General features: G+C 39.3%; 1 protein-coding gene across 5 annotated transcripts in view; it reads left to right on the plus strand.

Moving 5' to 3' along the window:
• Positions 1-25,818, plus strand: part of WDR70 (WD repeat domain 70) — a 389,981-nt gene that overhangs the window by 41,746 nt on the left and 322,417 nt on the right. For all 5 annotated transcript variants that reach the window (XM_028849398.2, XM_001094466.5, XM_028849399.2 and 2 more), the window contains 2 exons: positions 15,971-16,030; positions 21,921-22,054. In XM_028849398.2, coding sequence (XP_028705231.1) covers positions 15,971-16,030; positions 21,921-22,054 — 194 coding nt within the window. The remainder of the gene's footprint in view (positions 1-15,970; positions 16,031-21,920; positions 22,055-25,818) is intronic.

Here is a 25,818-nt window from a genome sequence, read left to right on the forward strand (position 1 = left end):
AAGACATGCCAGATGGAGCCATCAGTACTGCACTTTGCAAGTGACAATTTAGTTTTTTTCTATTTTTTTTTTTTTTTTGAGGGACAGGGTCTTGCTCTGTTGCCCAGGCTGGAATATAGTGGCGTGATCATGGCTCACTGCAGCCTCAAGCTCCCAGGCTCAAGTGATCCTCCCACCTCTGCTTGTTGAGTAGCTGTAACTACAAGTGTGCACCACCATGCCTGGCTAATTTTTTAAATTTTGTTTTTGTAGAGATGGGGTCTTGCTCTGTTGTCCAAGCTGGACACGGACTCCTGGACTCAAGCAGTCCTTCTGCCTCACCTCCCAAAGTACTGGGATTACAGGCATGAGCCACCATGCCCAACCAACAGTGTAGTTTCAACAGAATATCACTCATCAAATTACCTTTGTGTTGGTGTGAATTAACGCTTTATTTGTTTTATAGTTATATTTAATTTGTAATTTTTTATAGCTTTTTGTCAAAAAAATATTTTTTTATATGTGCCTACTATAAGCTGAACGTGGTTCTAGGTGCCTAGATACATCAGAGAACAAAACAGACAAAAAAAATCTTGCTTTTATGGAACTTGCTTTCTAATAGGGAGAAATAGATAATAAATAAAGGCTGGGTACGGTGGCTCACGCCTGTAATCCCAGTACTTTGGGAGGCCAAGGTGCGTGGGGCTCACTTGAGCCCAGGGTTCAAGAATAGCCTGTGCAACATGGCAAAACCCTGTATCTACAAAAAATATAAAAATTAGCTGTGTGTGGTCATGCAGATCTGTGGTCTCAGCTACTCAAGAGGCTGAGGTGGAAAGATCATCTAAGTCTGGGGCAGTTGAGACTGCAGTGAGTGAGCCATGATCGTGCCTCTGCCCTCCAGCTTGGGTGACAGAGTGAGACCCTGTGTTAAAAAAACAACAAAAAAGATACATATAAACAATAGAAAGCTGTAAGTGCTATAGGGAAAGGGAACATGTAGAGCATGATAACATGGATCAGAAGTGCTAATTGGGAGACAGGTTGTAATTTAAAATAGGGTGATCAAGGTAGGCCTCCTTTGAGAAGACTTGAAAGAGATTAGGAAGTTGACCATGTAGATATCTGGGAGAACAGTGCAGACATAAGGAACAGCCAGTGCAAAGGCCCTAAGGCAGGAATGTGGCTGGCACGTTCATGAAAAAAGCTCTTAGGCGAGTATGGCTGGAACAGAATGAACAAGAGGGAGAAAAGGAGGAGGTGACTGACATCAGAATGCTAACAGGAGGACCTATGGGCAATTGTAAAGGCTTTTCCTTTTATGGTTTTTTTTTCTTTTTTTCTCTAAGCCTTAGTTTGTCTATAATTGTATTGATTTTTGAGCTTAGTAATGGCATAATTTTAAATATTTTTTTAGGAAGAATGGAAATAACTTGGTAATTGATTATATTTGTGTGGTGAGAGGGACTCATCAAGATTATTAGTTTTGAAGCTGGTAGATAGTGACAGTGGTTGCTGAGATAGAAAACAGGATGAGCAGAATTTGGAGGCTGAGTGATAGGGATGATTGTAAATTCAGTTTTGGACAATTAAGTTGAGGTATTTCAGAGACATCCAGGCAAAGCATCCTCATGACTGCTAGAAATATAGGTTTGTTCTTGAGAGACATCTAGCCTGGGATTATAGATTTTAGAATCATCAGCGTATAGATGGCTATTGAAGCTCTGAGAATGAACAAGATGAGCAGAAAGCCTAGGTCAGAACCCCGAGGGGCAGGTAGAGAAGGAAGATCCTGCACAGGTGGCCAAGAAGGAGGTAGCAGGTAAATCAGGGTAATAAGTGTCATGGAAACCAAAAGGAAGATTGTGTTAGGAAAAAATGTGTGGTCAATTGTGTCAGAATTATAGAGAGATAAAGTAAAATGAGAAGCATCTTTATTATATTTAATGACAAAGTGTAATTATTTTAACTTTAAGCGGTAATTCGGATTATATGAGATTACTTCACAGTTTGTTTTTTTGCCAAATCAAAACATCTCTACTGTTTTGGTTATCTACTTCTATGTAACAAACCACCTTAAACTTAGTGACTTAAAAGAATAGCCATTATAATTTTTCACATGACTGTAAGTTGACTGGAGGTTAGCTGCTTCTTCTGGTCTTACTTTGAATCTCTTGTGCAGCTGCAGTTAGCATGTAGCACATTCACCATGGCCTTGCTTACATAGCTAGTGCCATGGTGGGACAGCTGGAAGGCTGGCTCATTGAAACTCAGGGAAAGCACCTTCTCTCTCTCTAGTCTTTCCAACAGTGTATCCAGACTTCTTACTTAATGATTCTGCATGGAAGAAGACAACAAGGGTGTGAATATTGAGAGATACGGTTTCTCGATGCCATTTTTGGAGACTAATTAACATATCCACCTAAAGCCTAATCTAGGTTCTTTTTTTTTTTTTTTGAGATGGGGTCTCTCTTGCCAGGCTGAAGTACAGTCACGGCTCACTGTAGCCTTGACCTTCCAGGCTCTAATGATCCCACCTCAACCTCCTGAGTAGCTGGGAATACAGGTGTGCACAACCATGCCCAGCTAATTTTTAAATTTTATTTAGAGATGGGGTTTTGCTGTATTGCCCAGGTTTGTCTCAAACTGATTGGCTCAAGTGATATTCCTGCCTTGGTCTCCAAAAGTGTTAGAATTACAGGCATGAGCCACCACGCTCAGCTTTATCTAGATTTTTGAACTCTTTAAAAAGAAACAGGTCATTTCATTGATTAATATACATATGCACACATAGACATAGTCTTACAGACATATATGTGTATATGTACATACACGTACATGTATACACACATGCATATACACATGTACATATACACGCACACGTACACTCTCTTTTTATTCCTAATAGGATTCTCAGTATGTAACTGTTCAGGATAAAAGATACATTTCCCAGTTGGGCATGGTGGCTCACACCAGTAATCCCTGCACTTTGGGAGGCTGAGGCGGGTGGATCACTTGAGGTCAGGAGTTTGAGACCAGCCTGGCCAACCTGATGAAACTCTGTCTCTGCTAAAGATACAAAGAACAGCTGGGCGTGGTGGTGCGCGCCTGTAATCCCAGGTACTCAGGAGACTGGGGCCGGAGAGTTGCTTGAACCTGGGAGGGGGAGGTTTTAATGAGCTGAGATCATGCCACTGCACTCCAGTCTGGGCAACAAGAGTGAAGCTCCGTCTCAAAGAAAAAAAAAGATACATTTCCTGGCTTCTCCTGTTGCTAGGTATGGCTCTGTGGCTTAGTTCTGGACAGTGAAGTGTAAGTGCAAGAATATGGACAATTTTTGAGAGGAAAATTAATGGGAAGAGATGTATCCTGCTTTTTGCTTTTTTTTTTTTCCTGCTGTCTGGAAACCACAGCAGCCTTTTGGACGATCACCTAGACTTCTTGAATTTATGAGGGCAACAAGCTGTGGTCCTGATTGTCTTAGACATATGTCAGTCCTGACTTTATTTTGGGTTTTCTGTTACAGCCAAAACTAATTCTATCAGGCTTCTGTTTTGTTGTCGTTGTTGTTTTTTCATTTAAAAAAATACCAGTTTAGGTTTCCTGCAGATATCAGCAAAAAAAGTAAAAATTAGTTTTATTGAGGTATAGTTTACACACAGTAAAATGCAACCAATTTATGAGTATAGTTTGTGAAATTTTAATAAATGTAAGCATCTGAGTAATCACCACTACAATCAAGATTTAGAACATTTCCAAAAATGTTTCTTTCAAGGCACCTTGCTGTCAATCCATTTTTCCCTCCATTTATTTACCCCTAATCCCAGGCAAATCTGCTTTCTGTCACTATAGGTTAATTTAGCCCATTCTAGAATTTTTTTTTTTTAATTCTTTTTTTTTTTTTTAAATTTATTTATTATTATTATACTTTAAGTTGTAGGGTACATGTGCATAACGTGCAGGTTTGTTACATATGTATACTTGTGCCATGTTGGTGTGCTGCACCCATCAACTCATCATTTACATCAGGTATAACTCCCAATGCAATCCCTCCCCCCTCCCCCCTCCCCATGATAGGCCCCTGTGTGTGATGTTCCCCTTTCTGAGTCCAAGTGATCTCATTGTTCAGTTCCCACCTATGAGTGAGAACATGTGGTGTTTGGTTTTCTGTTCTTGTGATAGTTTGCTAAGAATGATGGTTTCCAGCTGCATCCATGTCCCTACAAAGGACGCAAACTCATCCTTTTTTATGGCTGCATAGTATTCCATGATTCTAGAATTTTATATAAATGGAAACACTCTTTTTTTTTTTTTTTTTTTTTGAGACGGAGTCTCGCTCTGTAGCCCAGGCTGGAGTGCAGTGGCTGGATCTCAGCTCACTGCAAGCTCCGCCTCCCGGGTTCACGCCATTCTCCGGCCTCAGCCTCCCGAGTAGCTGGGACTACAGGCGCCCGCCACCTCGCCCGGCTAGTTTTTTTGTATTTCTTAGTAGAGACGGGGTTTCACCGTGTTAGCCAGGATGGTCTCGATCTCCTGACCTCGTGATCTGCCCATCTCGGCCTCCCAAAGTGCTGGGATTACAGGCTTGAGCCACCGCGCCCGGCCTGGAAACACTCTTTAAACTCTTTTGGGTTTGACTTTGCACAGCATAATGCTTTTGAGACTTGCCCATCTTGTCTCATATGCTAGTGCTTTGTGCATTTTTATTGCTAAATAGTAATCTGTTTATGAATCTACCACAGATTATTCATCTTTTGATAGACGCATAGCTTGTTCTCAGTTTTTGGCTATTCTGTATAAAGCTACTATGATCATTCTTGTACAGGTCTTTTTGTAGATATATGTTTTTATTTCTCTTGGAAGCAAAATTGCTAGATCATGTGGTAAGTGTATATTTATAAGAAACTAGCAAACTGTTTTTTAGAGTGATTATACCATTTTACACTCTCACCTGCAAAATTGGAGAATTCTTGCCAACACTTGGTATTGTTGGTAATTTTAATGTTAGCTATTCTTGTAAGTGTGTAGTGCTGTTAAATTATGGCTTTGGTTTGCATTTGCTTGTTGACTGACATTAAACATCTTTTCTTGTGATGAAGTCTCACTGTGTTGATTAGCAATTCCTTCTGCCTTAGGCTCCTGAGCAGCTGGGACTGCAATGTGCATCACTATACCTGGCTAATGTGTACATCATTTGTGAAGTGTCTGTTCAAATCTTTTGTCCATTTGAAAAATTAGGTTGCTTTTTTATTGAGTTTTAGAGTTTTGAGTTTATTTTTGAGCTTAAATATTTTGGATAGAAGTATTTTGTCACATAAATGTATTGTAAATATCTTTTTCCAGTCCGAGTCTGCCTTTTATTTTCCTGATCATGTCTTTTGAGGATAGAAATTTTAAATTTTGATAAAATACAATTTGTCCGTTTTTTTTCTTTTTGGTGTGTATTTTTTGTATTCTAAGAAATCTTTGCTTACCAACGATTGCAAAAATTTTTTCTATATTTTCTTATTGTTTTATAGGTTTAGTTTTTATGTTTCAGTCTATTAGCTGTTTCAAGTTAATTTTTGTGTATGGTGTGAGGAAAGGATTGGCATTCCTTTTTTTATTTTTTCCAGATTGATACCCAGTTATTTGAGTATCATTTGTTTAAAAGGTCTTCTCATTTAGATTATCTTGGCACTTTTCTTGAAAACAAATTTATATATGTGTGGTTAATTTCTGATTTCTTTATTTCATTGATATGCATAGTCATTCTTACTCTACTATCACAATGTCTCAGTTACTATAGCTCAGTTACTGTCTTAGTTACTATAGCGCTATACATGAAATCATGTAGTATACAGTTTTCTGACTTGTTTGTTTTGAAAACTGTTTTGGTTACTCTAAGCCTTCAAATTGACATATACGTTTTTGAATTAGCTTGCAAATTTGTACAGAACTGCCTGCTGAGATTTTGGTTGAGATTATATTGAATCTATGGATTAGTTTTAAGAGACTTACTTTCCTAACAATATTAAGTTTTCCAAACCATAAACATTATGTATCTTTCCATTTATTTTAAGTTCTCTTAATTTTTCTCAGTAACATAGTGTTAAGTGTACAGGTCTTGCACATATTTAAAAAAATTATTTCTAAGTTTTAATGTTTTTTGATATTATCTTAAATGGCGTGAGCCACTGCACCCAGCCTGGTTTTAAGTTTTATTTGTGAACATTCCAATGTCCTAACTAATATATCTCTTAGAGGTAAACCTAGTTCCAATATACCTTTTTATAAAATATCTTTATTAGGATGTAAGGTCAGAGAAAGGGAGTGATAAGATGAAAGTAAAGTGGTTTACTAATGAGGTAAAAAACAGTGTGACTGAGTGTGATCTGAAGAGAGAACTGTTGTAGTTAAAGATTTGGATAGCTTGGTTTGTGGTTTTAGAATCAAAGCAGCACTGGGTGTCACTTAATTCCAGAATTGGACATGAGGGTAGATGGCTGAATAATGGTAAAGAAAATGAAAGACTAGTGTATTGAATACATTTTCCATAGTGATTAAAATCACCCTGTACTAATGAAGTTTTTACTGTTGTAATTAATTAATACTTTGTGTATAAATTTTTTCTTTTCTATTTTTTTTTTTGACACGGAGTCTCGCTCTGTTGCCCAGGCTGGAGTGCAGTGGCATGATCTTGGCTCACTGCAACCTCCACTTCCTGGGTTTAAGCGATTCTCCCACCTCGGGCTCCCAAATAGCTGGGATTACAAGCCTGCACCACCACACCTAGCTAATTTTTGTATCTTTAGTAGTGATGGGGTTTCACCATGTTGGCCGGGCTGGTCTCAAAATCCTGACTTAAAGTGATCCACCTGCCTCAGCCTCCCAACTGCTGGGATTACTGACACGAGCCACCGTTCCCAGCCTGTGTATACATTTCTTTTTTTTTTCTTCTATCGTCCAGGCTGGAGTGCAGTGGCACAATCTCGGTTGACTGCAACCTCTGCCTCCCGGATTCAAGCCATCCTCCTGCCTCAACCTCCTGGGTAGCTGGGACTACAGGCTTTTGCCACCATGCCTGGCTAATTTTTGTATTTTTACTAGTGGTGGAGTTTCACCATGTTGTCTAGGCTGGTCTGGAACTCCTGACCTTAGGTGATCAGGCTGCCTTGGCCTCCCAAAGTGTTGGGATTACAGGCATGAGCCCCTGCGCCTCGCCGTATATTTTTAAAGTTCTGACTGTCATTGGATTGCAAGATTCATGAAGGCAGGACCCTTCTTTCTTGATAACCAGAATACCGTCAGTGCTAGGCATAATCAGTACTCAATAAATGTTTATTGAATAGTTAATTATAAGAGTGATGTCAGGGCTTTGGGTGGAGAGTAACAGAGCTATCTTTATTTTTCACCTCTTAAGTCCTTAAGATCTCTTATATAATTCTTTTTTTTTTTTCTTTTTTCCATTCCCACTGTATTGTATCAATTCAGGTCCTCTCTGGACTATTGCAAGAATATTTTAATAGACTTCCTTGTGCTTACACTGGCATTTACCTTATACTGGTAATTTTCTAGTCCAGTCTCCACACCACAGCCATGATGATTTAAAAAAATTTTTTTTTGATTTTTAAATTATTAATAGTATAGTGCTAAAAATACATAACACAAAATTTACCGTCTTAACCATTTTTAAGTGTATAATTCAGTATTGTTACATATATTCACATTATTGTACAACCAATCCCCGGAACTTTTTCATCTTGCTCACTGAAACTCTATATCCATTAAATAGCAACTTCCAGTTTCCTCCTGCCCCCAGCCCCTGGCAGCAACCATTCTGCTTTCTATCTCTATTAATCGGACTGCTCTGGTGCATACAAGTGGAACCATATAGTATTTGTCTTTTTGTAACCGATTTATTTTGCTTAACATAATGTCTTTAAGGTTCCTCTGTGTTGTAGCATGTGTCAGAATTTTCTTTCTAAGACTGAAAAATATTCTGTTTTATGTTTATGTCACATTTTGTTGATTAATTCATCCATCAGTGGATACTTGGGTTGCTTCTCACCTCTTGGTTGTTGTGAATACTACTGTGAACATGGATGTACAAATAGCTCTTCAAGACTCTGCTTTCAATTCTTTTGGGTATATACCCAGAATTGGAATTGCTGGATCATATAGTAATTATATTTTTAATTTTCTGAGGAACTACCAAGCTGTTTTCCATAGTAGCTATACCATTTTACATTCCTACCAACATTGCACAAGGATTCCAGTTTCTTTACCTCCTTACCAACACTTGTTATTTTCTGTTTATTTGATAGTAAAAGTTTTTTGATCCTAGTGAGTGTGAAGTGATATTTCATTGTGCTTTTAATTTGCATTTCCTTAATTATTAGTGATGCTGAACATCTTTTCATGTGCTTATTGGCCATTTGTTTACCTTCTTTGGAGAAATGCCTATTCAAGTCTTTTGTTCATTTTATTCTTATTTTTGAGATGGAGTCTTGCTCTGTGGCCCTGGCTGGAGGGCAGTGGCGTGATCTCGGCTCACTGCAACCTCCGCCTCCCAGGTTCAAGCGATTCTCCTGTCTCAGCCTCCCAAATAGCTGGGACTACAGGCGTGTGCCACCACGCCTGGCTAATTTTTTTTTTTTTTTTTTTTTTTTTTTTTTTTTACTAGAGGTGGGGTTTCCCTGTGTTAGCCAGGATGGTCTCCATCTCCTGACCTTGTGATCTGCCCGCCTCAGCCTCCCAAAGTCCTAGGATTACAGGCATGAACCACTGCGCCCGGCCTTTGAGCCACTGCGCCCGGCCTTTCTGGCTAACTTTTTTGTATTTTAGTAGAGATGGGATTTCACCATGTTGGCCAGGATGGCCTCGATCTCCTGACCTTGTGATCTGCCCACCTTGGCCTCCGAAAGTGCTGAGATTGTAGGCGTGAGCCACTGCAGCCGGCCTTTTGCTCATTTTAAAATGAAGTAGTTTGTTTTTTTCTGTTGTTGAGCTGTAGAAATTTAAAAAAAAAATGTAATCTAGATATTAATCCCCTATATATATGATTTGCACAAATTTTCTCCCACTTCTTTGTAGATTGTCTTTTTACTGTATTGATTATTGCTTTTGATGCCCAGAACACCTTGGCAATATTTTAAAATCTCAGATTTTTGTTGTTGTTACTGTTGTTGTTGAGACAGAGTCTGAGTCACTTGGGCTGGAGTGCAGTGGCACGATCTTGGCTCATTGCAACCCTCACCTCCTGGGTTCAAGCGATTCATGTGCCTCAGCCTCCCATGTAGTTGGAATTACAGGCATGTGCTACCACACCTGGCTAATTTTTGTATTTTTATTTTATTTTATTTTTTTTGAGGCGGAGTCTCGCTCTGTCACCCAGGCTGGAGTACAGTGGCGCGATCTCAGCTCACTGCAAGCTCCGCCTCCCGGGTTTATGCCATTCTCCTGCCTCAGCCTCCCGAGTAGCTGGGACTACAGGCGCCTGCCACCTTGCCCGGCTAATTTTTTGTATTTTTTAGTAGAGACGGGGTTTCACCGTGTTAGCCAGGATGGTCTCGATCTCCTGACCTCGTGATCCGTCCGTCTCGGCCTCCCAAAGTGCTGGGATTACAGGCTTGAGCCACTGCGCCCGGCCTAATTTTTGTATTTTTAGTAGAGATGGGATTTCACCATGTTGGTCAGACTGGTCTCGAACTCCTGTCCTGAAGTGATCTGCCTACCTTGGCCTCCCAACGTACTGGGATTACAGTCGTGAGCCACCGTGCTTGGCCTAAAATCTCAGACTTTATGAAATTACTTTCTGTGACTCAGAGCTTAAACTTCTGTTTTTTGGAATTGTATACAACCTGGTTTGTAACTCTCTGGCTTTTATACATATACAGTTGGCCCTTTGAGAGGAATTGGCTCCAGGACTCTCCTGCTGATCCCCAAATCCAAGGATGCTGAAATCCCTTATATAAAATGACATAGTGCTGTATATATATATAACACATACACCCTTGCTCTATTTTCTGCCTAGCAATTCAAACTCTAGTGAGGGAAAAATATTTGAAGTTCAGAAAGTGTCAAGATTTGTATTATTCTCTCCTAGATGTTCTTCATATTCATCTAGAGAACCTCTGTTTTTTGAAAGATACCAGAAATCTCTTTTCTAACCACCTACTTTCTTAGGTAGAATGGAATTGAGCACTGAACCCTGTGTATACTCCTGTTACAGCAACTGAAACATTTTCATTTGCCCATTTGTTTACCTGTCTTATTTTGCTTTTCTGGACTGACAGTTCTGTGTAAGCAGAGTCTTTGTTAGTAGTTCTTTTATCATTAATCTAACTGTGGTACCCAGTGTGTGGTATGTAATTAAATAATAAATGTTTGTTAAGTGAATGTTTAATTAGTGAGTAAATGAAGGTATTAGTTCATTCTCACACTGTTATGAAGAAATACACAAGACTGGATAATTTATAAAGGAAAGAGATTTAATTGACTCACAGTTTCACATTTCTGGGGAGGCCTCAGGATGCTTATAATCGTGGCAGAAGGCAAAGGAGAAACAGGCACCTTCTTCACAGGTGGCAATACAGAGTGCGACATGCAAGCAGGAGAAATATCAAATGCTATAAAACCATCAGATCTTGTGAGACTCACTCACTCTCAGGAGAACAGCATGGGGAAACTGCTCCCATGATCCAAGTACCTCCACCTGGTCCTGGGAATGCAGGGATTACAATTCAAGATGAGATTTTGGGTGGGGACACAGCCGAACCATATCAATGAAGAAATGAATTAATGTTAAGTTAGTGTTATTAGATCTCCATAGTTGCACTAGAATAGACTTTAATTCTGGTTGCCTGCACTGGTAATTGTACTTAAATGATTTCTGCGAGAAAATGGCACTCATTTTCAAGCTTCTTTTTGGCAGTCCTTACTGTCTTCCCCCAGCACCCAGCAACTTTGTGGCAGATCTTTGTTTTTGGGTAGAGGTTTTATTATGGCTTATAGTTGTATGTGACCTTAGCCTAAAAGGGTTGTTTCTGATTTGTAAGTCATCTGAAATCTCTGTAAGGATGTTCGGGTAGAAATGCTCATCAGATAGAAATGCTTATATTATTTTAGATATATTTGCCATCGTTGTTATTGGGGGTAGACTGCAGAGCCTGGGAAATAATCCTTTGGTTCGTTTTCAGAATTAAGCCAAAACAAAAAATGGTGTATTTTCCTCTCTTCCATTAGGACTGTAGCTCTTGTTTTGAATTCTGGTAATAAATTACTCCATTGAAGTCAAATAGTTTATGATGTTCCTTGGCAGGAAAATCTTGAAAATATTTTACTGTTACAGCAAATTTCACACTAAGCTGTATTTAAAAAAGTCATTAGTAAAAGTTCTGGAAAAAGAACAGTCACCATCAAGTGATACGCTACCAAAAGATGGATTGCTACTATTTTAGATGATTTAGCTGTGCCAATTATATGGGATTTTTATGAGTTATGCCATGCATGACTTCCAGTAAAACTTTGATTTTAAATGTAAACATTTATTTAAATGTTTAATTCACTCCTAATATAAATACTAAGTTGTGTGTTCTTGTAAATTTTTTTTAAATGTTAGAAATTGTCTATATATAGGCACATTCTGCATTGAAATAAATGAAATAATTTTCATCCTATCTTTTTGGTGACAGTATTTCTGTTTGCTGAGTGATGAAAAAGTAATTAGTTATGAAATGAGGTATAAACTATGATAGATTCTTCTGTAAGTAGAACATTTCAAGTATTATCTTGGTTCTTGCAAGAATATTTAGCACTTATAGATGTTTTCATTGTGTTCAAATGTGGCCAGCTGCAAAGGGAGTAGTGATTCAGATTATTCAGTGTAGAAATAGTCCAGAATTTGACCTTTAAATTGTTTTGGAATTTGTGTTCGAATATTGATATCTCTGAAAGAGATATGTGGGCCGGGCGCGGTGGCTCACGCCTGTAATCCCAGCACTTTGGGAGGCCGAGGCGGGCGGATCACAAGGTCAGGAGATCGAGACCACGGTGAAACCCCGTCTCTACTAAAAATACAAAAAATTAGCCGGGCGCGGTTGTGGGCGCCTGTAGTCCCAGCTACTCGGGAGGCTGAGGCAGGAGAATGGCGTGAACCCGGGAGGCGGAGCTTGCAGTGAGCCCAGATCACGCCACTGCACTCCAGCCTGGGCGACAGAGCGAGACTCCGTCTCAAAAAAAAAAAAAAAAAAAAAAAGAAAGAGATATGTGCAGCACTTTCCACAATATACTAAACAATACAGTAATGTCTTTGTCTTGAAATAAACTGCAAATTCCCCAACTGTGTCTTGACAATCTAAAACAAAACTACCTTTATTTCTGTATTGTTGCAATCTTCAATCTGCTTTTAGTCTGGGATATAATAATTTGGTCTTAAAAGGTTTTCAGCTTTTGAAAACCTTCAGTTATTTCTTGCCTCTCACCAGACTGGCCTGATGTGATAGCACCTGCTTTTCTTTGTGGACATAATCATTACTCTAAAATTTGAGAGTTAATTAAAAATTACAATCTTGTGTGATGAACAAGGTAGACAGTGGGTGATTTATTCATTTCTAAAACCTCTCTGTGTGTATACGTATGTCTGCCATATACCAGCTTTTTTGTGCATAGTGGATCCAGAGATGATAAATAGATGTAGTCTTTGAGAAGCTTATATTTTGCAGTTTGGTAAGGGGGTGGTGGTGGGGGAGATAGGTAAAAAATTACAATGTATTGTGATAAGTTCTGTGATTGAAGTAAGGAAATGTCATAGAAATGCATAAGAGGGTCATTTAACCCAGAGTTTGAAATGTTGAGAAGTGCTTTGAGAGCTGGTCACAACTGAATTGAGATTTGAAGGATGAGTAGAAATTAGCCAGGTAAAGAGGAAAAGAAGCCTGGAAAAACACTAAGATGACTTGACCAATATAGTAGGTAAGCCTTGGAATAAATAGTGACTGTCATTTATTGAGCTCTACCACGTGCCAAACTGTGTTAGGAGTTTGAAACCACGTACTTCACTGTAACCTGTGGGGCAGGTGCTATTATTCGTAGTTTGCAAATGAAGAAACTGAGTCATAACTTTGCTCAAATCATCACATGGTTAATTAATGGCATTGCTAGTTTTTTTTTTTTTTTTTTTTTTTTGAGACGGAGTCTCGCTCTGTCGCCCAGGCTGGAGTGCAGTGGCCGGATCTCAGCTCACTGAAAGCTCCGCCTCCCGGGTTCACGCCATTCTTCTGCCTCAGCCTCCTGAGTAGCTGGGACTACAGGCACCCGCCACCTCGCCCGGCTAGTTTTTTTTGTATTTTTTTAGTAGAGACGGGGTTTCACCGTGTTAGCCAGGATGGTCTCGATCTCCTGACCTCGTGATCCGCCCGTCTCGGCCTCCCAAAGTGCTGGGATTACAGGCTTGAGCCACCGCGCCCGGCCGGCATTGCTAGTTTAAAAAACTAGCGTTTCTGGCTTTTTCTGCAGGCTGTTTCCTCCCAGCAAAGGACAGTTTCAAGATGGAGGAGATAAATAGTTACCATGCTGTTGAAAGTTCACATATATAGATTAAGTTCTGTAAAGTGTGCAGAGAGATTTATAGTGACTTGTTTGTTCATTTAGAACTATGTACTGAGAGCCTCTTATGTGCCAAGAACTGTGCTAAGAATCAGGAATAAAATGATAAATGCCAAAGCTGAGGTAGAGGGTGAAAGAAAGCGGGGACACTAAGTGAAGCCATAGTTTGAAAAAGCTGGATTGCAGAGGAAAAAGTAACGATTGAGCAATAAATTTTAGGGGAAGTCAGTAGTCTTTTAGTTTTTTTTTTTTTTTTTTTTTTTTTGAGATGGAGTCTCACTCTGTCGCCCAGGCTGGAGTGCAGTGGCCGGATCTCAGCTCACTGCAAGCTCCGCCTCCCGGGTTTACGTCATTCTCCTGCCTCAGCCTCCCGAGTAGCTGGGACTACAGGCGCCCGCCACCTCGCCCGGCTAGTTTTTTGTATTTTTTAGTAGAGACGGGGTTTCACCGGATTAGCCAGGATGGTCTCGATCTCCTGACCTTGTGATCCGCCCGTCTCGGCCTCCCAAAGTGCTGGGATTACAGGCTTGAGCCACCGCGCCCGGCCTTGTTTTTTTTTTTAATATGGGAAGTACTAATACTTTGTTTATATGTTGAAGAGAAAGAGCTATAGCAGGGTAAAGACTGAAGATATAAAAGAAAGAACTGTTAGGTCACATGTTTAATTAAGTAGGTGGTAAGATGATTCTTAAATTTGTAATGGACATATAATTATAGTAGGATTAGCCTGCTCTTGAGTAATGAGACTTGAATAAACAATGAAACCTCTGATTTAAATGATCACTGTAACCTCTTATGTCTGATTTATGCATTCCTCTTTACTGTCCCTCAGTTATTCTGCCCGTACTGCTGTCTATCATAGCATTCATTATACTGAAGTAGAGTCATTGATATCTCCCTGTTAGACCATATGCTTCTTGTGTGGAAGGGATGAGAAGAGACCATGTCTGCTGCCACCTAACGACTGGTATAATCTCACTTCAGTAAATGCTTATCGAACCAATGAATCAGTGAATGACTTGGAGTTTCTTATTTTTACCATTTTTGAACAATTTTCTTTTTAACTTTGAAGGGTTAGAAGGTATATAGTTACCCTGTGAAAGTTTTGTTGTTTGTTAGAAATTAAGTACTTAACACTTTAAGGTATGTCCCAGAATAGGTAAATAGAGAACTTTAAAAATTTTCGATGTTGACCTTATTGATTATTTTTTAGGAAAATCTGTAATTATTATTTTATACATAGGTTACAGTATGCTTAAAATAATTTTGATATTAAAGTATGGTAAGCAGAAATTAATAAAATAGCCTTTATTAATTTCTTTCAGTTTGTGGTGGTTTGCTCTTTGTGAGATTTTTCTGTAGGCATAGTAAGACAGAAAAATAAAGAATTGTATTTTAGTAAGACATAACCAAATTTTAATGTAAAATATGGTTGTATTCTATTGTTTATTACCTTGGCATCAGTGTTTAATCAGCACTCATAATTGTTAGGGCATTTAAAAATGCCAGTTGCAGTGAATAATGATGATTTAGTCTATTCTTTCTGTTAAGTTTGTTAGATACTGTTTGATTTTTATAATACAGAATTTTGAAATTTATGCCAAAGTTACATGGTTTGTTTACCTAAAATATCAGAGTACACTTAAAACAAATGGATAATCTTTTAAGTTTTTCCAGATATTTTGATATAGACCTGTTTTTTTTTTTTTTTTTTTTTTTTTGAGATGGAATCTTACTCTGTTGCCCAGGCTGGAGTGCAGTGTGCGATCTCGGCTCATTGCAACCTCCGCCTTCGGGGTTCAAGTAATTCTCCTGCCTCAGCTTCTTGAGTAGCTGGGACTACAGGCATGTGCCACCGTGCCCAGCTAATTTTTAGTAGAAACAGGGATTCACAATGTTGGTCAGGCTGGTCTCGAACTCCTGACCTCAGGTGATCTGCCCGCCTTGGCCTCCAAAGTGCTGGGATTACAGGCGTGAGTCACTGTGCCCAGTCTGATATTGACCTTTTCGCTCCTCTTGATAAGCTGTGATTTGAAGGAAAAGTAAATTTCTAATTTTTCTTTATGAATTATACTATTAACAACTACTGATTTATTTTTACATTTGGATTAAATTAAAATTTCAATTTATATTGACAATAAGAGATAATTGTATAGAACCTAATGAGTTTCTTAGGTTTATCCTTTTAGGTATTTAAAATCAATTTATCATCAGAGATCCATTGTAGTGTATCTAGAAGTGTAGAAAAAAGATGCCCTCACACTTTTTTGCTGGTTTTTTTTAAGCTTTGTGTTTAAAAGCCAGTGATACAATTTAAAAAAATTGTATTTCCTGTGAATGTGGTATGTAGTTCCCCACAAATATGTTATTTTACCGTTAATGTCATGGGGTTTTCTTGTTTCAGAATCCTGTTCACAAGATTCCTGACTCGCATGAGATAACGCTGAAGCATGGCACTAAAACAGTAAGTTTAAAAATCTAGTTTTTTCCCTCTCAAATTACCGGGCTGTCATGGAAAAGTGAACTGATAAGATACATTTGTATTAAGGCTAATTATACAATCAACTGATGACATAAAAGCTATAGACATTAAGGAAAAATAGATTACTTTTATGTTCAGTCAAAATAGCCATTTCCTTTTAGTTAAAGTAGAAACACTTATTGTCACTGTTATTGTTGGCTTTAAAAACCTCTTTTTTTTAAATATAGGAACATTGTAAGTGGAAGAAAGAAATGAAACTCAAACACAATTTTGCTTTTTATGGTGTGGGAAAATTTCTCACTACCCTTTGCTTTACTTCTGTATCAGTAAAAGGCATGAGTTTGTTCATTTTTCAGATGAATGTTAAGATAAGAAATGAACTTTAAGTAGTTACCATATGGCTCTAAGTATTCATTAATACTTAGTTTACAGTTTGCATGTTTATATTGTTATATATATATATATAATTTTTTTTTTTTTTTTTTGAGACAGAGTCTCACTCTGTCGCCCGGGCTGGAGTGCAGTGGCGCGATCTCAGCTCACTGCAAGCTCCGCCTCCCGGATTTACGCCATTCTCCTGCCTCAGCCTCCTGAGTAGCTAGGACTACAGGCGCCCGCCACCTCGCCTGGCTAGTTTTTTGCATTTTTTAGTAGAGACGGGGTTTCACCGTGTTAGCCAGGATGGTCTCGATCTCCTGACCTTGTGATCCACCCGTCTCGGCCTCCCAAAGTGCTGGGATTACAGGCTTGAGCCACCACGCCCGGCCTATATTGTTATATTTACTGATGTTTGAGTATTCTAAAATATATAAAGATGAATAATATAAAATATTTGAGATGTAAGGTGAAATCATTGTATCTTATTGCAAAACCACTAAAAAGTGGTAGTTAAATGAGTGAAACGTTCATATGAAACGAAAAAAATTATCCTTCCCTTTTCAATGAAACTACTTTTTTCTAATTGCCTAACATGTAAAGAACTAAGAAAATACATCCCATAATAAGAGGGAAACCCAATTAATAGAGGTAGACCCAGAAATGATATAAACCGGGTCATTCTTACAGTTTTTTCTTTTGAAAATACTGTTTTCATAAAAATATTTATGTTAAATATAATGGGTTTGTTGTTATTTTAAATGAAATAGAAATGATGTAAAAATCTCTTAGTTTTAATTTCTAGTGGAAATAGTGATACATATAACTCACATAAACAAAACCTCTTTGGAGTCCTCAATAGATTTTTTTTTTTTTTTTTTTGAGACAGAGTCTCGCTCTGTCACCCAGACTGGAGTGTAGTGGTGCGATCTCAGCTTACTGCAAGCTCTGCCTCTTGGGTTCACGCCTTTCTTCTATAGCCTCCCGAGTAGCTGGGACTACAGATGCCCGCCACCACACCTGGCTAATTTTTTTGTATTTTTAGTAGAGACGGGGTTTCACCGTGTTAGCCAGCATGGTCTTGATCTCCTGACCTCATGATCCACCTGCCTCGGCCTCCCAAAGTGCCGAGATTACGGGCGTGAGCCAACGCGCCTGGCCTGGAGTCCTCAATAAATTTTTTAAGAGTGTAAAGAGTCTTGAAACGAAACTATGTGGAAATTGCTGCTGTAAGAAATAATTTCCATCTGATTCTTAATATATTTTTTCTTAAATCGTGTTTTTTATATTTTTATTCTGAAATTATGATGGAATTCTACTTTTTGTGTTTTTAAGTAAATAAGGAAAACATTGTAGACTGAGTAATTAAAAGGAAGCTTTTCTGTCATCTAGTCTGGAGAATTTTACAACTGAGAGATGGGTCATGAATTTCACAAGTTTGATTTAAATATTCCTTTTTTTTGTAAATCAAGTTTTATCTTGTAGAGAAACATAACTTAAAAAATACTGCAGTATGTTTTACACATTGAAAATCAATTAGAGTGTCTAATTATACTCTTGGGTTAACTCTTTTTTTTTTTGGGGCAATCCTGCCTTTGTCCCACATGCAAGTAAATTTATTTTTAAATAAATGTTGAATTAGAAGGTGACTTTTCTATCTGATCTTTTTTCTTTTAAGCGAGTTATTTTAAAAATGTCCATAAGGCCAATGTTATTTTTTTCCTATATACTTTACATTTTAGTCCTGCCTGTCCCCACCTTACAGGATTATTTAAAAGCGAATACCTGACTTCATATGATTTCATCTGTAAATATTTCAGTATGAATCTCTAAGAGATAATATTGGGCTGTCTCTGCCTCCCTCTTTCTGAATGTGCACACATGCACTCTTTCCTACATAATACCATCTTTATTATATCTTTTTTTCAATAATTAATATAATATCTCATTAGTGTTCAAATTTCCCCAGTTTTCCCGTACATCTTTTTAGAGTCAGTTTGTTCAAATTGGTATCTTAATGATGTCTGATGTACTCTCAGGAGAGTTATCATTATGTTTATTTTTTATATCTCTAAATTTATAACCGTTTTTGTGCTCTTTTTCTCCTTGCCACTGAAGAAACATGTATATTCATTTAGTGAATATAGTTACTGTGGTATAATAGTCAACTGAACCCTTCCCAGTGAATGTGATGATAAAGTCTAAAGCTTTTTGAAGGAAGGAGAGGATAATACACATTAATTCTTTTAATTTAAATGTTAAAACTGAAAATTTGTCCTCATTCTCAAGTTGGAACAAGACACTTTTTTTTTTTTTGAGACAAAGTCTCTCTCTGTCACTCAGGCTGGAGTGCAGTGGTGCCATCTTGGCTCACTGCAGCCTCCACCTCCCAGGGGCAAGCGATTCTCCTGCCTCAGCCTCCCAAGTACCTGGGATTACTGGTGCCTGCCACAACAGCAGGTAATTTTTGTATTTTTAGTAGAGATGGGGTTTCGCCATGTTGGCCAGGCTGGTCTTGAACTCCTGACCTCAGGTAATCCGCCTACCTCGGCCTCCCAAAGTGCTGGGATTACAGGCTTGAGCCACTGTGCCCAGCCTCTGAGCTTTGTTTTCTATCTTTCTAATTACCTCCTTCATATCCTTTTGGTAAATGATGAATCATGTATACAGTCAGCAGCAGAGATCCTGATACTTCAGTGAATGGCTGCATTGAAAGCCTCATTTTGTAACTTTGCTTTAGAATTTGTCATCTTTCTTCTTAGCTAGGAGAACAGTCAAGTTTGCAATTTATCCTGTTCTTCCTTGATAAAAAGGAATTTATCTCATATTTGTCAGACTGCAGGTTTGTTTTACATAAGGTTTTTTTTTTTTTTTTTTTTTTTTTTGAGACGGAGTCTTGCTCTGTCGCCCAAGCTGGAGTGCAGTGGCGCGATCCTGGCTCACTGCAAGCTCCGCCTCCTGGGTTCACGCCATTCTCCTGCCCCAGCCTCCCGAGTAGCTAGGACTACAGGCGCCCGCCACTGCGCCCGGCTCATTTTTTGTATTTTTAGTAGAGACGGGGTTTCACCGTGGTCTCGATCTCCTGACCTTGTGATCCGCCCGCCTCGGCCTCCCAAAGTGCTGGGATTACAGGCGTGAGCCACCGCGCCCGGCCTACATAAGGTTTTACAATTTTTAGTTCTCCTTTCTTTTAAACAAATATTTCGTAGAGTTTGTATTTTGTGCCAGGTCCAGTGCTGGGCACAGACAAGGTCTCTGTCCATATGATGCTTATACTCTTGAGGACAGGACAGGTACAGAATACAGGAACCACAGATGAAGTTGTAATTTCATATTGTGTTGTAGTGAGATGAACACTGGTGGGGTTAGCCTTGTTAGGAGAATAAATAACTTTTAAATTGCAACAGGAGGGAAGAAAGATAGCATAATGCACATAGAGGCAAGTGAATTTGTAGGTGGTGGTAGGAGAAGCCACTTCCTAGGTTTTTAAAACTACTACTCATTTATTTTTGATTTTGATTGTTTTTTGTTTTAAGACATTATTGTTCGGGCATAAAAAATTGACTTTGTTTTCACTTGTATATTTTCTTTAACATCTTTGGAGTTCATGTCTAATTTTAACCATAGTAAGTTTACCTTATATTATGAAATCAGTGTTTGCAAGTGCTAATTGAAATGAACGTAAGTTATTTTGTCAGTATCTGACTTATTTAATTATAATTATATTAATTACATTTCAAGTCTATTTATTAGGAGAACTGATTTATAGAAGCTTCCTTTATACAAAACTTTGGCCAGGTGCCGTGGCTCACACCTCTTATCCCAGCACTTTGCAAGGCTAAGGTGGGCAGATCACCTGAGGTGTCAGGAGTTTGAGACCAGCCTGGTCAACAAGTGAAACCCCATCTCTACTAAAAAATACAGAAATTAGCTGGGTGTGGTGGCGCGTGCCTGTCATCCCAGCTACTTAGGAGGCTGAGGCAGGAGAATTGCTTGATCCCAGGAGACAGAAGCTGCAGTGAGCCGAGATTGCACCACTGCGCTCCAGCCTGGATGACAGAGTGAGATTCTGTCTCAAAACAAAACAAAACAAAAAACATTACTGCGTCCAATGTATGGTAATCACATTAAATATTCCTAATGCAGTTCTTTTCTTCTGAGAGGGCAGTAGGTCTAGGGACTTTCTGCTTTGAGAGAAAGCTACATATATCTCAGGAACAATGAGTTACACATTGGATATTGACGTGTAATTAGACCTAAGAAAGTTCACAGGGAAAGCAATTTTCTTTTTTTTGAGACAGGGTTTTGCTCTTGTTGCCCAGTTGGAGTGCAGTGCCGCGATCTCAGCTCATTACAACCTCTGCCTCCTGAGTTCAAGCAATTCTCCTACCTCAGCCTCTCTAGTAGCTGAGATTACAGGCATGCGCCACCATGCCTAGCTAATTTTGTATTTTTAGTAGAGGTGGGGTTTCTCCATGTTGGTCAGGCTGATCTCGAACTCTCAACCTCAGGTGGTCTGCCTGCCTCAACATCCCAAAGTGCTGGGATTACAGGGGTTAGCTACGGTGCCTGACCTGCAAATTTTTTTTTTTTTTTTTGAGACAGAGTCTTGCTCTGTCACCCATGGTGGAATGCAGTGGCACGATCTTGGCTTACTGCAACCTCTACCTCCCGAGTTCCAGTGATTTTTTTTGCATCAAGTTCTGGAATAGTAGCTGGAACTACAGGTACGTGCCTCCACACCCGGTTAATTTTTGTATTTTTAGTAAAGATGGGGTTTCTGTATGTTGGCCAGGCTAGTCTTAAACTCCTGACCTCAAGTGATCTCCCTGCCTTGGCCTCCCAAAGTGCTGGGATTACAGGCATGAGCCACTGTGCCCGGCGGAAAGCAAATATTTTATGGAACCAATATAAGTACTATTATAATGTGATTAGTCACTTAAACATTCAGCTTTACAAATAATTGTTTAAGGTGAATATACCGAGCCATTTGACCATAAGGAACAGATAATTCTGCTTTGTTCTACTTTGTTAAATAGATTCCTTAAAGCTCCCTTGGTGTTACTCATTTTGGTAATTTAAGATTCATATGGTCTTCATTTGGTTATGGTTAAACTATCTTAAAAGTTTCCCTTAGATTGTATATTGAAAATGCTGAATTATTGTAATTATTTGTAAGATTTCTACTTGTACACTAAGGCAACTTAGTTTATCTTATGGAATTGCAGTGATAGCTATTCTGAGTACATGGTTGATGATTTGGGACAAAATTGTCAAATAAAGTGTTTTTCTTTATTGCAAAAGAATTAATACAGTAACAAAGTCTAATAATATAGAAGGCACCATCCATTCCCACTTTTCAGAAGTAACAATAGTTGGTGGTTTGTGCTTTCAAGGCCTGTAACATAGGGGGTGGGATTAAAGAACAGAAATGGGGGTTATAAATGACCATATGTCATTTTGCTCCAGTAATTTTATTTTATTTTTTTAAAACCAGGTGTCTGCTTTGGGTCTGGATCCCTCAGGTGCCCGTTTGGTGACAGGAGGATATGACTATGATGTTAAGTTTTGGGATTTTGCTGGAATGGATGCTGCTTTTAAGGCATTTCGATCCCTTCAGCCCTGTGAGTGGTATGTATTTGCTTACTTAATATCTTCATATTTACTTAATATCTTCACATTGGAAGACAGTGCTTTTGGCTTTGGAATCCCATCTACAATGACTTGTATCAAAATATACTGCCTTCATAATTTAAATGAAGTAAAATGAGCCTCACATTTCTTTTGTTTCATAAACCAATGTTTGAGGTTGGGTGCGGTGGCTCACGCTTGTAATTCCAGAACTTTAGAAAGCTGAGGCAGGCGGATCACCTGAAGCCTGGATTTCAAGACCAGAACGGACAACATGGCAAAACCCTGTCTCTACTAAAATTACAAAAATTAGCTGGGCGTGGTGGTGCATGCCTGTAATGCAGCTACTCGGGAGGCTGAGGCAGGAGAATTGCTTTAGCCTGTGAGGTGGAAGTTGCAGTGAGCTGAGATTGTGCCATGGCACTCCAGCCCAGCAACAGAGAGAGACTCCGTTTCAAAAAAACTACAAAAGATTGGGCGTGGTATCTCACGCCTGTAATCCCAGCACTTTGGGAGGCCAAGGTGGGCGGATCACCTGAGGTCAGGAGTTTTGAGACCAGCCTGTCCAACATGGTGAAACCCCATGTCTACCAAAAATATAAAAACTAGCCAGACATGGTGGCTCATGCCTGTAATCCCAGCTACTTGGGAGGCTGAGGCAGGAGAATCGCTTGAACCCAGGAGGTGGAGGCTGCAGTGACCCAAGATTGCGCCACTGCACTCCATCCTGGGTGACAGAGCAAGACTCCATCTCAAAACAAAAAAATTTAAAAAATGAAAAAATACTTTGTTTTAAAACATTCCAATTAATCCTGAGAAATGAGAAGTTAACATAAGCCATTATCCAGGTGCCAATCCATTTTGTACTGTTTAGGTATGGCAGCTAGCATTTTGTTAGAAAGGGCCTTCCATGTTGCTACAATGAGTCAGTCTTTCCTTTTTTTTTTTTCTTTTTTTGAGACGGGGTCTGGCTCTGTTGCCCAGGCTGGAGTGCAGTGGCGAGATCTTGGCTCACTGCAACCTCTGCCTCCTGGGCTCAAGACATCCTCCTACCTCAGCCTCCCAAATAGCTGGAACTGTTGGTGTGCACCACCATGACTGGCTAAGTTTTGTATTTTTTTGGTAGAGATGGGGTTTCACCGTGTAGTCCAGGGTGGTCTCAAACTCCTGATCTCAAGTAATCCACCTGCCTCGTCTTCCCACAGTGCTGGGATTACAGACATGAGCCACCGTGCCTGGCCTGGCCCATAAGCCACTCTCTTTTCTGTTTTTGACTGTGTCTGATCTTTTGGCATATTGCTTTCTTATGGTATCATTTAACTCAGCGGTCCCCAACCTTTTTTGCACCAGTGCCTGGTTTTGCAGAAGACAATTTTTCCATGGACTGGGGGTAGCGTGGAGGTCGGGGTGGTGGCGTGGTTTCCAGATAAAACTGGTCTACCTCAGATCATCAGGCATTAGATTCTAATAAGGATTGTGCAACCTAGAAATCCCTCGCATGCGCAGTTCACAGTAGGGTTCACACGCCTGTGAGAATTGAATGCCATTGTTTTTTGTTTTTTGTTTTTTGTTTTTTTTTTGAGACGGAGTCTCGCTCTGTAGCCCAGGCTGGAGTGCAGTGGCCGGATCTCAGCTCACTGCAAGCTCTGCCTCCCGGGTTCACGCCATTCTCCGGCCTCAGCCTCCCGAGTAGCTGGGACTACAGGCGCTGCCACCTCGCCCGGCTATTTTTTGTATTTCTTAGTAGAGACGGGGTTTCACCATGTTAGCCAGGATGGTCTCGATCTCCTGACCTCGTGATCCGCCCATCTCGGCCTCCCAAAGTGCTGGGATTACAGGCTTGAGCCACCGCGCCCGGCCTCGAATGCCATTGTTTATCTGACAAGAGCTGGAGCTCAGGTGGTAATGCTCGCTCACCACCCCCAACACCTGCCGTGCACCTGGTTCCTAATAGGCCACGGACTGATACCAGTCCATGGTCTGGGCTTTGGGGACTCCTGATTTAACTTGTTTCTTTTTTTTTTTTTCCTGAGACGGAGTCTGGCTCTGTCGCCCAGGCTGGAGTGCAGTGGCTGGATCTCAGCTCACTGCAAGCTCCGCCTCCCGGGTTTACGCCATTCTCCTGCCTCAGCCTCCCGAGTAGCTGGGACTACAGGCGCCCACCACCTCGCCTGGCTAGTTTTTTGTATTTTTTAGTGGAGGCGGGGTTTCACCATGTTAGCCAGGATGGTCTCGATCTCCTGACCTCGTGATCCGTCCGTCTCGGCCTCCCAAAGTGCTGGGATTACAGGCTTGAGCCACCACGCCCGGCCGATTTAACTTGTTTCTTTATCTCCTCTCCAGTATTTCCTATGGAATATCAAAGGCTTTATCATAATTATATTGTATCACTTCAGATGGCATGTATTGTCTAGTTGTTTCACTGTTAGTGACTAGAAATTAAGGTAGATCCCTGGATTAAGGTAGTGACATCTGATTCCTTCATTGTAAAGTTAATATTTTATGCTTGAGATAGACAAGAACTTTGTGGAGAGATGGATTGGTACTATGTAACTATCCAGATACTCATCATTCTTTCACTTAATGAGCTTAGTGTCCATTGATGACTTCTTCCTGAATCAGTTATGTCATTGAGGGCTACAAATTGGTGATTTTCTTATTCTGTTATTTCATCTGCATTTATTTCCTGGCATCTTCTTAAAGAAAAACTTTTCCTCATTTTCTGGTGTTATTTGGTTACCCTGAAATACAGTTACTACTGAAGAGGCAGGATAAAAGCTTAGTTATTTTTCTTTAATGGCCCATTTTTAGCTTAAGGGCTGGTGGTGATAAATGAGTTGTTTCTGTTGTTGGTGATGATTTCTGTTTCTTTTTTGAGTATCAGTATTTATGATTTTCAAATTTTCATGTTTCAGTCAATTGCAGTCATTATTCTTTTTGATGTTTAAATTGTCCTAGATTTGTCTAGTAGGAGTCCTTGATTGCTGTATAATTTTGACATGACGTTATTAGTCTTTAAAACTTAATTGGTTTCTGGCACAATATGATGTAGGCTTCCTGTTACATTCATTTCCAAGTCCTGGAATCAGTATTTCCCCAACTAGCCCTCCTTTCTTTTTGAAGGAATTATATTTAGAGACCAAATCTGGTTGCTAGGCATGCTCATTGATGTTGGGATGTCATTGCTTGTGACCTTTTGATGCAAACAGGTAGAAAATACAGATGCATGTGTATTCATGCATATATGTGTCTATGTTTAAATTACAAGGTCACATTGATATTTCTGTTTCAATTTCAAAATATTAGTAAACTTTTAAGTTTCAGAATGCTTTCAAATTTATAGATAAGCTACAAAGATAGTACAGAGTTTATGCATACACTTCATACAGTTTTATGATTAACATTTTATCTTACCATGGTCCATTTGTCACAATTAAGAAACTAACATTAGTTACTATTAATTAATCTCCAAACTTTATTTGGATTTCACTCTTTTTTTCACTAATGATTCCAAGATACCACATTACCTTTGGTCCTTATATTTGTTCAGTCCCTGACAGTTTCTCAGTCTTTCATTGTTTTTCATGACCGTGACAGTTTTGAGGGGTATTGATCATGTATTTTGTAGAATGTCTCTCAGTTTGCTTTTGTCTGATGCTTTTCTCATGGTTAGATTGAGATTATGAGTCTTTGGGAAGAATATCATAGAGGTGAAGTGACTTTCTTGTTACATCATATCGGGGTACTTCTATTATGTTTTTTTA

Source organism: Macaca mulatta, chromosome 6 (genome assembly GCF_049350105.2).
Source record: "Macaca mulatta isolate MMU2019108-1 chromosome 6, T2T-MMU8v2.0, whole genome shotgun sequence".
Taxonomy (NCBI): Eukaryota; Metazoa; Chordata; class Mammalia; order Primates; family Cercopithecidae; genus Macaca; species Macaca mulatta.